This window comes from Rhipicephalus sanguineus, chromosome 2, assembly GCF_013339695.2.
Source record: "Rhipicephalus sanguineus isolate Rsan-2018 chromosome 2, BIME_Rsan_1.4, whole genome shotgun sequence".
In the NCBI taxonomy this organism is placed as follows: Eukaryota; Metazoa; Arthropoda; class Arachnida; order Ixodida; family Ixodidae; genus Rhipicephalus; species Rhipicephalus sanguineus.
The window spans coordinates 36,469,976-36,484,525 of NC_051177.1; the positions used below are offsets into that span (position 1 = coordinate 36,469,976).

General features: G+C 46.0%; 1 protein-coding gene across 1 annotated transcript in view; it reads left to right on the forward strand.

Moving 5' to 3' along the window:
* Window positions 1-301: 301 nt before the first annotated feature.
* LOC119382741 (Down syndrome cell adhesion molecule homolog) overlaps window positions 302-14,550 on the forward strand; it is a 159,208-nt gene continuing 144,959 nt past the window's right edge. Inside the window, exon 1 of the mRNA XM_037650571.1 lies at window positions 302-509. Within this exon, the coding sequence (XP_037506499.1) occupies window positions 476-509 (34 nt within the window). The 5' untranslated portion in view covers window positions 302-475. The remainder of the gene's footprint in view (window positions 510-14,550) is intronic.

The following is a 14,550-nucleotide window of genomic DNA, read 5'->3' on the forward strand; positions in this document are numbered from 1 at the left end:
TAAAATTCGAGAAGTCCGGTCGCAGGGACACAGGGTCTTCAGTGTATTATCTCATTTGTCAATTGTTTCCGTTACCATGTCTCCTTGCTTCTCCTGGCATGCATGTGGTTGACCTGCCTGCCTGTTCATTCTTTCACCTTTCTCTCTCTCTCTTTCAGTTTTAAGTGATGTTAGCAGAGCAAGAAATGTACGCCTTTCGGAATAACGACGCTCACTCAAACATGAAATAACGATGTACGTTCTAAAGTGTAAGCAATCTCCGTATTTGGTATTTTGTGCGCAGGGCGTCTATGCTGGGAATCGATCACTGGCCAAAACGGCAGGTACGCCCGTAAGGAAGGCGCCTGCGGTAGTTGGAATACTGGCAACACTGGCAACACCCGCAGCAGCCGTGAGTGGGGCACAGGATTGTGTGTGTACTTATGGATGTGACTGACAAGCCGGCGAGTGCCGCATTGGACAGAAGACGCACATCATGCTTTCGCTGCCGCATCTGCTCTCTTTCGTCGGTGAGTACCGCGTGCTTCGAACAGTACTGCCATTCTGCCATCCCTGCGCCTTCTACGGCGGCAGTGTCTTCGATGTTTCACAACTAATAATGTTGGGGTTTTACGTCCCAAACTCACGATATGATTATGAGGGGCGCCGTAGTGGGAGGCCCCGGCAATTTGGACCACTTGGGGTCCTTTAACGTGCACCTAAATCTAAGTAATCTGAAAATTAACATGTATAAAACAAAAGTAATGTGCAACAGTCTCGGAAGAGAACAGCGCTTTGCGACAGGTAGCGAGGCACTGGAATTTGTAAAGAATACATCTAGGACAGGTACTCACCGTGGAGCTGAACCACGAGATTGAAGTAAATAGGAGAATAAGAATGGGACGGAGCACATTCGGCAAGCACTCTCAAACCATGAATGGTAGTTTACCACTATCACTCAAGAGGAACGTATATATAACAGCTGTATCTTACCGGTACTTACCTACGAAGCAGAAACCTGGAGGCTTACAAAGAAGGTTCAACTTAAACTGAGGACGACGCAGCGAGAAATGGAAAAGAAAATTATAGGTGTAACATTAAGGGACAAGAAGATAGCGCAGTGGGTCAGCGAACAAGCGGGTGTTAAGGACATCTTAGTCGAAATCAAGATGAAATGGACATGGGCAGGGCATGTAGCGCGTAGGAAAGATAACCGCTGGTTATTAAGAGTAAATGACTGGATTCCAAGAGAAGGCAAACGCGCGATGGGGAGACAGGTAGTTAGGTGGGCAGATGAGATTAAGAAGTTTGCGAGTATAACGTGGCAGCAGCAAGCACACGTCCGGGTTGATTGGCGGAACATGGGAGGGGCCTCTGCCCTGCAGTGGGCGTAGCCAGGCTGATGATGGCGATGAAATGTAAATACATGGGCTTCATACATTTTCGCCTTCATCGAAAATGCTGCCGCCGCGGCTGGGAATCGATCCCGCGACCTTACGGTCAGCAGTCGAGCACCATGACCACTAGACCATCGTGGCGGGTTTCGATGCCTCACAAATAACTGTGACTGCGATACCGTGATTTGAGAATATTCAGACGCACAACGCAAATCACCCCGTGTTTAAAAGGCCACTAAACGGCTCCGAGTTCTTAGACTAGAGAGTGGTTTCTTTCTCGCCTTCACTACCCTTCCCACAGGCGCTATCTCCTTCTCGCCGCTTCTTCCTTAATAAAACACGTGGACAATGTCAGCGCAAAGTGTTGAGCCTATCCGGATGTCACGCTTTTCCGCTACACGCTGTTATCTCCGCTTGCGCAGTCGAAGACGCAAAATACGAAGTGCGATCAGTTGATCGCGCGCGATAGTCATGCGAGACAAGACAGAACGAGCGCGCGACTGCAGGGCAAATCAGGGTACGAGACAATTGACAACTGATATCTCTCGTATATGGACCGATTGAGAGTTGATTTCCTCATGACGTCACGTGAACAGATTTCTGGCGTCACGAATAGTGCCGAAACTGCGGGAAACGGCAGGAGAGAATAACGAGCTCGTTCTTTGTATTTTGATAGGTTGTTTAGCGGACCTTTAAACGAGATTCGTGTTATTGTCGTACGCGATAGTAGCACAATGCAATCCGACAGTTTTCGAAGTGGTCGACAGGCTACTGATACGAATGGTGCTGATGTGCTGCCTGCGACCAAGTTGCGCTTCCGCTGCCATAAATGGCGCGCCACGCGCCACACAGACTTCTCTGTCAAGAGAGGAAGCAGTAGTCCGGAAGCAATGTTTGTGGCAGGCCGGGTTTGAGCCAGTTTCGGCCGATTTTAATTTCCCGCTGTCTACGCATGTAGTTCGTCACCAGTCGAAATCTTTGGCGCGTGAACATCGTCACTTTCCCCATAATTATCTGTCTCGATACCGTGAGCCACTCGTTGCTTGAGTTGCATAACCAGAGCGCTGATCCAGTCATAGACTCGTTGTACCTTACGTGCATCTGGGCAACATATCACCACAAAGCGGTTGGTTTCGGATGAAGGAACAGTTCCCGTGACGTCGGGCGTTGTCTCGGTCTTTCGTCGCACATGACATCCGACTAACTTCGTGACGTAGTAGACGGGGACGTAACTAGATATATGTGTCCATAATTACTTTCTATTTGTGAATATTCCTCACTGTGCGGCTGTTAAATGTTGGTAACGCAGATTATCAATCGCAGTGGGAAATGACTTTCAAAAGTCACCACAGACGTCAGATACGCGCATCAAACGCCGTATCTTTGAGAGAATGTGTCACCTGTGCTCAATAATGAAAGTTTTTATTTAAATATAAAGCTCTCTCCTCCGTTGTCTAGCTAATAACAATACACTCCCTTTTACGTAGATGTTCAAGCAGGACAAATCAGTTCTCCAAAATGAACACATAATTCAATGTGCCTTGGGTTAGATTAGCTCATTTTCGTTAATTGTGCTATAGATTAATGACGCGTACAGAACATCGTGTACACTGAGAACTATCGTGAGTATAAAGATAAAACTCGGTGTGAATAACATTAATCGTCACGCACGCGTTACTGAAGAAATTTCTGGCTTGTGTAGGTGCTTTGAACGGGCCAAAGGGCGTTCTCAAATTTGTTCTACATAAGTATTTCTACACAGACATTCTGCTTTTAGAAAGGTTAACAATGTTGGCACTGTGCGCAGTGTGACGTCTCTTAAGAGTGAGGGATTGTATAAATCACATCTCTGTTGAAAGAAACAATGCGGCTAAATAATGAAGCCAACATCACCGTCTACGAGCTTCTCACCAATTTTCAAATTGTCATTAAACCTTTAAACACGAGCGCCTAGACAACTTTCGAGTAGCCGCCGCAAAAAAGTGGTCAAACGTTGCTGCTCAAAAACTTTCCTCGTACGCACCGAAAGCCCCGTACACTCGTGTCGTCAACAGTGCAATGTATCTTGATAAGTTAATTACAGAGCCTTAACTGTAAGCACTCGCACGCTACAAGTCTCGCATGTCAGTCTATGTAGCTGCAGCGCGGGGTGCGGCGGCATAATGAGACCGCCTTACAGCGCCGAGTTTCACAGAAACCGCGAATTACCTCTGAACGAAAGAAAAAAAAAGGAAAGGTCACTGCGACATTACAAGAAGAAGCACACCGCTGGCACCACGGATTATCTGCTTGGAAGTTCCTGTCTCGCATACCTGCAATAACTGGTCCCGAATTTCTGCAGTTCTTTAACAGCAGCTTGGCAAAACTCCTCGTGGCGTGTATGCGCCATCGGAAGTGGGTGTGCACCAAGCAGCCCCTAGCATAGCGTAGCCAACCATACCATAGCACAGCATAGCGTAGCCAACATAGTATAGTATGGCAGGGGGGGGGGGGGGGGGGAATGTGAGGGTGAGGAGTGGAGAGGGTAAAGTATGGTATGGCCATGTATAGCATGATATAGCAAGGGGATGGGAAAGGAAAATAAGGGTGAGGGTTGATAAGAGAGTGAGGAGGAGGAAAAGGAGGAGGGCAGAGAGTAAAGCATAGCATAGCCTTGTGTGCCATAGTATAGCAAGGGTGAAAGGGACGTGACGGTGAGAAGGGGAGAGAGTGAGGCTTAGCATAGTCTTGTATGGTATAGTGTAGCTAGGGTTGGGAAAGGGAAATGACAGTGAGGAGGAGAGGAAGGACGAGGGTCTCCACTCTTCGCACCGCTAGTGCATATCTGCCCCATTTTTTTTCCTCTATATGTTCAGGAGAAGGCCGCAAATATAAATGAACGTCTGCGCACTATAAATATTGGAGATTTGTAAGCTTGATGTGTTGTAGCTTCGGAAAAAGACGCAGCGAAAATCAGTTGTGTATCCAGTCATCACTGCACTGAGTGGTGTGCTGCATACATCGCTTAATACTGCGAAAAATGAACACTTGACTTGGAAGTCACGTCGTACGGCCTCAAATCATTTATATATTTTTTTTAAGTTTAATCATTTCGAAAATTTTTTTGCAGAGACAAACGATCCGTAGTTTGCAAGCTGGGAGTGTAGAAGTATAGATAAAAGATACCGGATGAATCGTATTTCATTCAAATGTTTAGGTGGCGTCTAAGTTTGTCTCCACTTTATGACTTCTTTCACGATGAAGGTACCGCTACCGTCGCGCGACATCAGAATTGTTCACAGTCCTAGTACCACGAATGGCTGTAATTCACTGTTCCGACTCGCGTCTACGGCAACACTAATGCCTTTAAATTCTCGTCACTCCCGCGCGCCATACGCTTGTGGAACGATCTAACGAACAGCATCGCCCTACATCGTAGTCACGATAAATTTCGCGAACATCTTGAAGTTGAAGTTGAAGTTTATTCAACCATTTTAGTGTTAATGCTTAGCTGGTCAATTTGCTCCCATGATTCATACATCCCTCTTTTCTTTTTTCCTTCTTTTATTTCATCAGAAAAGTGATGCTCCTGCTTTAAGTTTTCTTTATTATCTGCACCGTCGTCTTAGCTAGTACCCGCAAACTGCGCAATTTGTGCACAGCACTTGCATTTCGGTCTGTCTAACCCACTGCTGCATTTCTTTTTCTTTTGTGTGGGTGTGTGCGTGCGTGCGTGCGTGTGTGTGTGTGTGTGTGTGTGTGTGTGTGTGTGTGTGTGTGTGTGTGTGTGTGTGTGTGTGTGTGTGTGTGTGTGTGTGTGTGTGTGTGTGTGTGTGTGTGTGTGTGTGTGTGTGTGTGTGTGTGTGTGTGTGTGTGTGTGTGTGTGTGTTTTTCAAACTTGCCGATTCATAATGCTTATAAACTTACGCACATATCACTACCTTTCTACTTACACATATTTTGCTGTAATTGCCATTGTTCTTGATGTTATCCTACAGTGTTCTGACTTTTGTGTACTTGCCTTCGTTTTTGATATTAACCCAAATTGTTCTTAGATTTGCATATGACCCCCCTTTATACAATGCCTCTGCGAGGCCTGTAAGGTATTTGTAAATAATAAATAATAAGAATTATTATTATTATTGATGGATTCGTAGTGAGAATAGCAAACACTTTAAGCTTTCGAAACATTGGCTGCTCTGTCAAAAGAAATAATATGTGCACTTCAGCAGGCAAGAGAGATGCGACGTATGGGAATACGTTGTGCTCGAATAGAATATAATCAGATGAGGGGGCATTTGAGTTTTGTTATCTTTTTTTCAAAACACAATACACAACTGAAATGTAAATATTATTACTTATAGCCCCTATCCTTCGCAGATGCCACCCGAGCGCCACAACAAAGCGATGACAATATATGTCACAGTGAAGCTGAGATTCTGCCGAAGTTCTCTTTGTTTTTTCTCGCGGCACTTTTCTATCATCCAAAGTTCTCACTTTCCGTAAACAGAGACTAAATCACAGTGCCGGCGAGACAATGAAAGGACAAAAGAAATCAAAAGCAAAACGTTTTGCCGTTGCAAATATACGGGCGCCTTGTTTCAATCTTCTCCCTAGCTGGCCGGGAAGAAATCAAGAAAGCGAGAATCACGCCAGCTTTCATTACGCGGCGCACGGAGACCGCGGCGCGGGCTCCGAACAAAAGGCGCGTCACGCGAGCCTAGTCTTCTTCCAAGCACGGGCAACCCACGGACCCTCCCGCTTTCAACATATGCGTGCGCGAGCAAACAAACACTTTGCTCGCAACAATACCGCGAATGTGAAAGACAGACTGGTGGCAAAGAGGACGAGTGGTCGTTTGCGAATCGCCCACGCGAGGTGAGAGGGGGAGAGGGAAAAAGAGTGAAGAAAATCGGGAAAACTCGCTGGGACAGAAAGGGGTTTCTTTCGGGCACGCGGCATTCAGCCCCTTCTCTGATGATCGGCGGCGGCAGAGGTGAATGCGCGAGGTACAACTGCACATTCGTGTATACACGGATCACACAAAGCACGAAGTGTAGAGCAGGCTGCTTTTGATGCGCGCTCGTGCAAACGAAGCGAGCCCCTCAAAACGATGGTACTTTCCGTGTGCGATGACGAACTCTAGCAGCATGCTAGGGTGAAATGGAGAGTAGAGCTGACCGCTCCGGAGTTTGGAAACACCCCAACCACTGAGTTACCCTCTGAATAGCCGCGGCGTTCCAACCAAATCATCTCACGCGCGCGCTGGTTTTTCTCTCCCCACTCTCTTTTTTCCAGGGCGCACTCCTCTGAAATCGCCGCAACGTCATTGCGCCCACCGAGACCGTTCAAACTCTCGCGCTGCTGCTTCTCTGCGGTGCCCCTCCAACGGCCCGTTCCCGTTTTTCTCATCTCATAACCTCCGATGTAGTTGCCATGACAACGCCCTGACAGGGAAACGTATATTTCTTTCTAGCCACGGTTAGCCACCACCACACGCGCTGTGCGAAGCGTGTTCCCGAGATTGACCATCGTATGAGTGGTCAGCGCAGTGTTTTTCTTGCTTTCACCGTGCAACGCACTTCGGTGCACGGGAAGGCGATTTAGGAACGGCGCAGATGTGGCCTGGCTGAAAGCACGTCGAGCGAAACGCCCGTATTTGACCGGTTATAAACTTGTGTAAACGCGACAGTGTATACGCACATGATGTTTTCCACGGGTGAACGCGTGCACGCGCGCGTTATCTGCGCTCGCGCGCACCTAGCGAAACGCAAAAGTTGATCTGACAGGTCCACTCGGTGCACACGTCCACTGAAACCATTAAGTCCCCGCCTTCATAGCTATGCCACTGGAATATCACTGCGCTAACCACATACGCCGCAGAGTATAAACTACCAACTCACCTTTCTATAAGATAGATTGTAGATTGAAATTGCGCAGGCCGATCGCAGCAAACCCTTCCGCAGCCATCACACGTGCCGCTTTTGTTGTTCTTGCTGTTAATGAAATCGCGCCGTATTTGCTTCTGCGCTAGCACGCTGCCGATAAGGAAGACAAGAAACACGTACAGACAAGTGGTGCGCAAACATACAGCTGGTTGGTTCTTGACGGCTCAATTTTCTATCACTCTTAGATCAATTCCCGGCAATTGCTATATGTATTTTTTTGAAGCTATATATAGTGTGGTGTGATAGACGGCATATGGCTATGCATTAAAAACGCAAAGCTATTCGTTAGCGTTCATATTATCGTCCCGTTTTTAGCTTCTGGCTCCATTTTATTTCTTTCCTTATTTTTGCCATAAAAAATCTCCTGGCTGGACTGAATGGTCACTTCTATCTTTCTGCAGAACGGAACACACACAATGTGGCCAAAAACATTCAACATGATAGCACTATCGTGGATTACATTGCAAGGTACGCAATCAATTGCTGTGCATAGGATGACACATTGGATAGAAAGTTGTATATCAGCGTGAAAGTGTGGGGAAGCTTGACCTGAAAAGCATTATATAGATAACAATGCGGTCATTCTCAATGACATAAGTACCGAAGTGAAAATAATGCTGTCTGTCCCAACTATAAGAACTGTTTGCATCTTTTGCGGAGTCTCACTCTCCCGAAACAATAGCTACCATCTGAAGTGTTCATGTTTTCTTTCATGAAAACTCGGCTCTCGTCGCTTTCCTATCAAGAATGTTATGTCGCACTGACAGCGCGTACCCAGTTCGTTGCCCGTAAGTACCGGGCAAGCGGTGTTAAAGCAACAAAAGGCACGCAAGGATATAGATCAAGATTGTTGTTGTGGAACGAAAACACACCCTTGAATGTGTTAATCTTTTTACAGTGTCTAGTTCGACTTTAGCCGTGGTGATTCGCGGCTGAAGGCGACTTTAGCCATGGCCTAGTTGAATCTCGTGCCCACGGCTTTTGTCCTTTAGAGAGGTCAAACTTGTTGCCTACACCGAACACAACGCTTCAACGAAGGCCGCCAAGCAACTCAGTTCACAAGGCGAAGAGCGGTGCAGAGTTTGGCAGCGCTAATTCCACGTACATTGCAGCTTATAGTCAGATATTTGAAACAAAAGACGAGTTTTCCCTCTCAAAGTACGAGTTGCGTTATGCTTTATACGTTCGTAAATGACTGTTACATGCAATATAAACACTCGGCAATGGCATACTTGAATCGAGAAACTGAGGTGTGCTCGAGCCGTTCGTTAACCACGTGTTCTCCACAGACTGCCTTCCGGGCAAACGTTTTTTTCCACATTCTCAATGCAGAGGGCTTTGCAGCATAAGTCTCATACGAATCAACTATAGTTAAATGTAGTTTACGCGTTAGAATATCCTTTATACTGGCGGCTCTCTTGAGGGAGAGAGAAAAGGACATAAATGAACGTAGGTTAACTTGATATTGTCAAGTTTGCTAGCGCATACAGGTCAATGAGTTACGCAAACACTGTGTAGTATATCTCATTTCAAATAAATTGAGGTCAGTGGTCTCCTTCTTTCTCTCTTTTACTATTTCAAAACGTCCGCGCTATTTTTTTCACAGATCCACGTTTTGGGACAAAGCGTAAACACGGGGGAACGTAATTTACCGACGAACCCCTGACGATGACATCGCATATCAACTATGACATCGGTACATGACTTACACGTTGCTCTTATACGAGAATCTACGGTCGGCAAGATATTACTTTGCGCAAGGTGGCATCTCGATCGAACCAGCGGATGCTGCAGTCCGCAAAAACGCGGCCATCGTGCGCGTAAATCGCTTACCGTAGGAGCGAAACGGCGATTTATGAAGACAAAGGTGCAAGGGGCGCCTATATAAACGTCGCGCAGACAAACGACTACACCAGCGGCGCGCGCCGTTGTCGTGCGGCTACAACGTCTCGTGACGATTCGGCATCAATCACAATTTTCCCGCTGAGCCGGCAGTTTCTGACAGGACCTTGACAGGGCCAAAGGAAGTCCTTGCCCTAAGCCTCGTCTTTAGCCTCGTTTTAAGCTTCGACCTTGCGATGTTTATTTCTGAGTGGCATAAAAAAACATTCTGAGTGTCTGCGTGCATGAGTCACGGTGTCATCAGGAAGTGAACATAATGCATAAAATAGGAATCGCTGATCCTAGGGCATCGTTACGTAACGCAGAATGTAACGTCACCTGCTTCGCAGCGCGATTACATACATCTGGCAACAATTTGCCGGTTTCACTAAAGTCCTGCTGGTTGTCACCGCCGTCACTACTCTCATTCCTCATTTTGAACACTCGTGTGAACAATCACGGATAACGGTATAGCACGAAAGCGAGAACAAGACGCATACGCCAACAGGACGAGCGTTTGTCCTGTATACGTATGCGGCCTTCGCGCTGCCATTGCGCGTGACTGTTCAAATAACAAGTAACCCGTATTTCTTGGCTAACGGATATCTTCCATTTCGCCGAGTCTCTTTCACTGCGAGCTCGATAAGTAGCATAGATGAGCACTTCATCAAACTGAAGCATGACTTTCGTCAAACAAATGTTCTCTATATACATTTTGTTCCGACAAGCTTAAGTCGAATTTTCAAAACATCCGGGAATGTCTTAGGAATGCACTCGAATGTTTTCATAAGAATGTTCACCTAGAAACTAAAGTGCGGCTACTGAACGCTTAAGTATTTTCGGCGGTGGTTAATTACGTAAAGGTACGGACCTTACGTAAATATGCAATGGTACAGTCGAACAGTATGGATAATTTCATGGACAGCAAAAAAAGATCGTGGGATCGAATCCCGGCCGCGGTGGCTGCATTTTCGATGGAGGCGAAAATGTTTGAGGCCCGTGTACTTAGATTTAGGTGCACCTTAAAGAACCCCAGGTGATCGAAATTTCCGGAGCCCTCCACTACGGCGTCTCTCATAATCATATCGTGGTTTTTGGACGTTAAACCTCCAATATTATTAATATTTTATTTATTATTTATAAAATACTGCAGACCACAATTCGGTCCTTGCAGGAAGGGCACTCATTTTACATACAAAACAGGAAGTCCAATACAAAAATATCAGTACAGTTAATCCAAACAATATACAAAACCTCAAACATAACGCAGAAAGGACCCTAATATGTGTACAAGAAAGCAATATAATGCCAAGATATGAATACGGTGATACAAAGAATATACACATATTCAAACACAACATAAGACATGGGTGAAGAGCTGATTTAGGAAGGTTCATTCGTGGAGTTCCACTAAGGCACTGTTCTAGGGAAGAAGGAATATTTTTAAGTATCTGTCCTAGCGAAATGAGGGGCTAATGCATGTGTGTGATCATGACGTGTACGCCTCGTGAACAGGGGGGACACATATAACTCTGGGTCTATGGATAATTCATGACTAATTATTTATTGTAAAAAATTGAGGCGAAACATCTGCCGGAGTGTTTCGAGGAGCGGAATGCCATTTTCTATCATGAGCTGTGTGGGGGAATGGGTGTGCTTAAAATTAGAGTAAATAAAGCGAACTGCTTTTCTCTTGATTCTCTCCATTATTTTAATGTTGTGTTTAGTGTATGGGTCCCATGTAATACAAGCACACTCTAATTTGGGTCTAATGAATGTCACGTAACTAAGTAATTTAATGCTGGCAGGAAACAAGGTCATCATTTCTGTCACGTTTTTTAAAGTGAATTCTGTAGTCCGTATAAGTGCCGTAGCTTTAATCCTGATACTGCAGCATCCGCTATGAAAAACTGCATAATCTCATAAGCACGCTGATTACACGGGAAAATCGGACGACGCGCAATTGAACATGGCTCTTTTCCAATAAGCGATCAGATCAAACCTGACTTCTCTTTCGAAAGTAAGTTCATCACACTAAAGCTTTCCTATTTTCGTAATCTCAAGGAGGTTGTTTTTTTCTTTTTTGATATGATATATAAGGAGATGTTGGCGCACAATCTTGGCAGTTTCCATGAATTGCCAAGAAGGTTGTTAGTTCAACTGAACGTAATTTTGTATTTTTTAAAGTTAAATGTCACAAAAACCGTTCAGTTTCAGCGTTCATAGCGCCCTTAGAAACCTCCTATTCAGCCGTATTTTACTCTCTGCCGAATGCGCAGTCTTTCTCTCTGTGTCTCTTTCTATCACTCTTATCCGATTGAAATAAACAGTATAATATCGTAATGAATGCTGTAAGCTCAACTCATAACCTATAAACAGGACCAAATTAAATCGATATGTTGAGCCAATTCGATTGTACATCTTATTGTAACTAGAAATTTCGCAAGACTATCGTAAAATTGCAGCTCTTTCACGTAAGCTGTAAGCTAACATTTCAAGTTTATGCTCTTCCAGACGCAATTTGCAGAACGGTGATGTCTGTGTTTACTACTACATTGTTTATCTTTAAACATTATACAGTCGTGTTCACTTTTTTTTAAATTGGCAATATCTGGAATTTTTTGTAAATTACTCAGTGTCACAAAACAAAATCATTTTTCACGATGTCTGTGTGAATCAGGGATTGGTATCTTGCTAAATATGATGCGTTCTGTTAAAATTCATTCTGCGAAGTTTTCTAGTAAACGCATTTTTGTCTTTTGAGTGTAACTCGCAGACTCAAATTAAGACTGTATGCCACTGAAGTTTCCTCCTTGAAATAAAAAAAAAAGCTGGTTTGCTCAAAAAGATTTTTCGTGCAAGTTCAATAAAAATAAAGAAATCTTGAAGTTGCTTAGCGGGCGTCGAACAAAAAAAATGTCGCAGTTTCGCCGCAAGGGCGAAGCAATGAATGCGATAGCAAGAAACTGTGAGGCTATACGAAGTGAGGCTCGCCAATGGAAACTCTCAGTTTGAACAGCGCTCAAGTTGCAAAGGCGGCCGAAGCAGCGAAAGAAACTGGCATGCTTAAAGTGTCGAGCTGTGACACTTGATAGTTCGCGCTCATCTTCTGTTTGTTCGTTTAGCGGCGTCACTTGAGCTCGAGTGACTTTCGTACGCTCCGTAACATAAGCGCGGATATCACGGTGAAAGCTCGAAACATCCCTCCTCCTCTCACAACGAGATAACCGCGCGAGCAGACAGCAAAAGGGCAAGGTTCTCCCTGCGCAATTATTAGAAGAAGCGAGCGAGCTGGCCGACGACATTTAAATGCACCCGTTGCGCTCCTCGGGCCATCTCGGTGGTAATGAAGAAACGCTTATAAACGCCTGCCATCTCGGAGTACTGCCAGTGGCAAAGGGTGTGAATATAACGCTCGCCGTTAGCTACCTGAAGAATCTGCGTTTTGTGGCGTAGTGGTTAGCGCCACGCGCTGCGGAGCGAGAGGTCGCTGATTCGATTCCGCGCTTCGGAAGCATTTTTCTTAATTATTTTGTAGCGTTAGCTACACTTGCCTAGCCAGAGCCGATTTCGCGTGGAGGGTCATTAGCCCTTCTGTGCATGCGCGAGGATCAGTGATGTCACACAGCTGGGTCGCCGGAGCTGGCATCTCACGCGCTCTCCGACACCGCCGCGCACGGCTCGCCCCTGCTGGTCTGCGTTCGGGAGGAGCGGCGTCATAGGCGCGCGCCGGCGCGCGCGCAGACTCCGCCACCGCCGCACGCGGCTCGCCGCTGCTGGTCTGCGCCGCATTCGAAAGGAGTGATGTCGTAGCCATAGACACAGTGGCGCCGGCGCGTGCACAGCTATTCGCCTTCGCTGTGCAGTAGCCGTCAGACACTGCGCTGGGGCCGCTTGATAGCGCCTCTGACTGGCGTTTGCAGGTGGGTAACGCCATGGAGAAGGAGAGCGCAAATGCTGCTAGACGGCGCAGAAGAGCCGAGAAGCTTATCTCATCGGATCCCGAAGTAATTGCCTGGCAATTAGCGGTTCAGCGTACGAAGAATGAACAGAAGGCTAATAATCCTAGACAATCCGGAAAGCTAAAAATAATCAGCTGAACATTTGCTAACGCTACGTATATCCTGGCATAGCCGAGCTAAGCCACTGCCAATTTTTCTTTGGGATTTTTTATATATACACATACTTATATATATACCGTGCATGACGGCAGCGACGGCGACGGCAAAAACCAGCCGAGACTGTCCATATAATTGGCAATAAAACGAACGGCGCGAACAGGTTTCATTTAAACACGCGAAAGGGCACCCGTCTGCCCGTCTACTTTTTCTATTAAACAAGGAGCGAACTGTTTGTTTACTCGGAACATGTTTTCACAGAAAACGAGCCAATCAATAACTGCATTTCTCATATCACTGACGTTATTATGCCGGCTTTGAGTTTGCGGATGTTTGCCGACGTATGACTGGCAAACGGATACAGCTATCCCAACGAGCCTTAAAGCCGTCCATGCTTAGAAGACTCGCCGAATATTACCGTCACGATTTAAAGTCAAATGTGGCTTCTCAATGCTTCAGGAGAAATTAACTGCACTACAAGGATTCATTTTTTTCTGTTCTTGGTTGTCGATGTGAGACGTAATGGAGTTTTAGTTTGTCCGCAAACTTCTTTGCGTTAGCCTTAAACTGGATACCGTAGCCGTAAACGTGAGAGGCAAGACACGTGGCGCCATCTGGCAGTGCCGAGATGAACTGGGAAAGCAAAGAATTGTTATTGCAGAAACCTAGCTCATTCTACTTCTCTGCTGGTTTGAACTCTCGGCACCGGCCTAACACCGAACGAGTTGCCTTTGTGAGCATGTTTTCCTCAAGGACAATAGGCGAGAACGGACAAACGCGTCCATGTGGTTGCACCAAGCGTCTCAATATGTCGGTTGCCTACGTCCGGTAGCCCGGTATTCCGTAAACTCCTTTGCGTATGCAGGAATAGCAGACAAGCTGCAAAACCTCTAATCTTTCGCGTGTTCGAGCACCCTCTACTCAATGTGAAACTTAAATTGATAATTGATCCGTCGCCGTAATTAGCCAGTACATCATCGTCAAGCCTCTATTTCCCCCCCCAAAAAAAAAGACAACACCAAGAGCCGAAAGACGAAACCCGAAAGAATCGAGATCGGTTGCTCTCAGCGGGAACCATTAGTAGAGGGAGTAAACCGTGGCGATAGCACGGGCATCCGACAGGAGGTTATAAGAGTCGGTGGGTGCAGTAGAAAACAAGAACGCAAGTCCAAAGCCAACAGTAAGCAGCACCGGCACACGTGATTCTTATAAAGGCGGACGTCACCACGCCGTCACTTTTCTTTCATC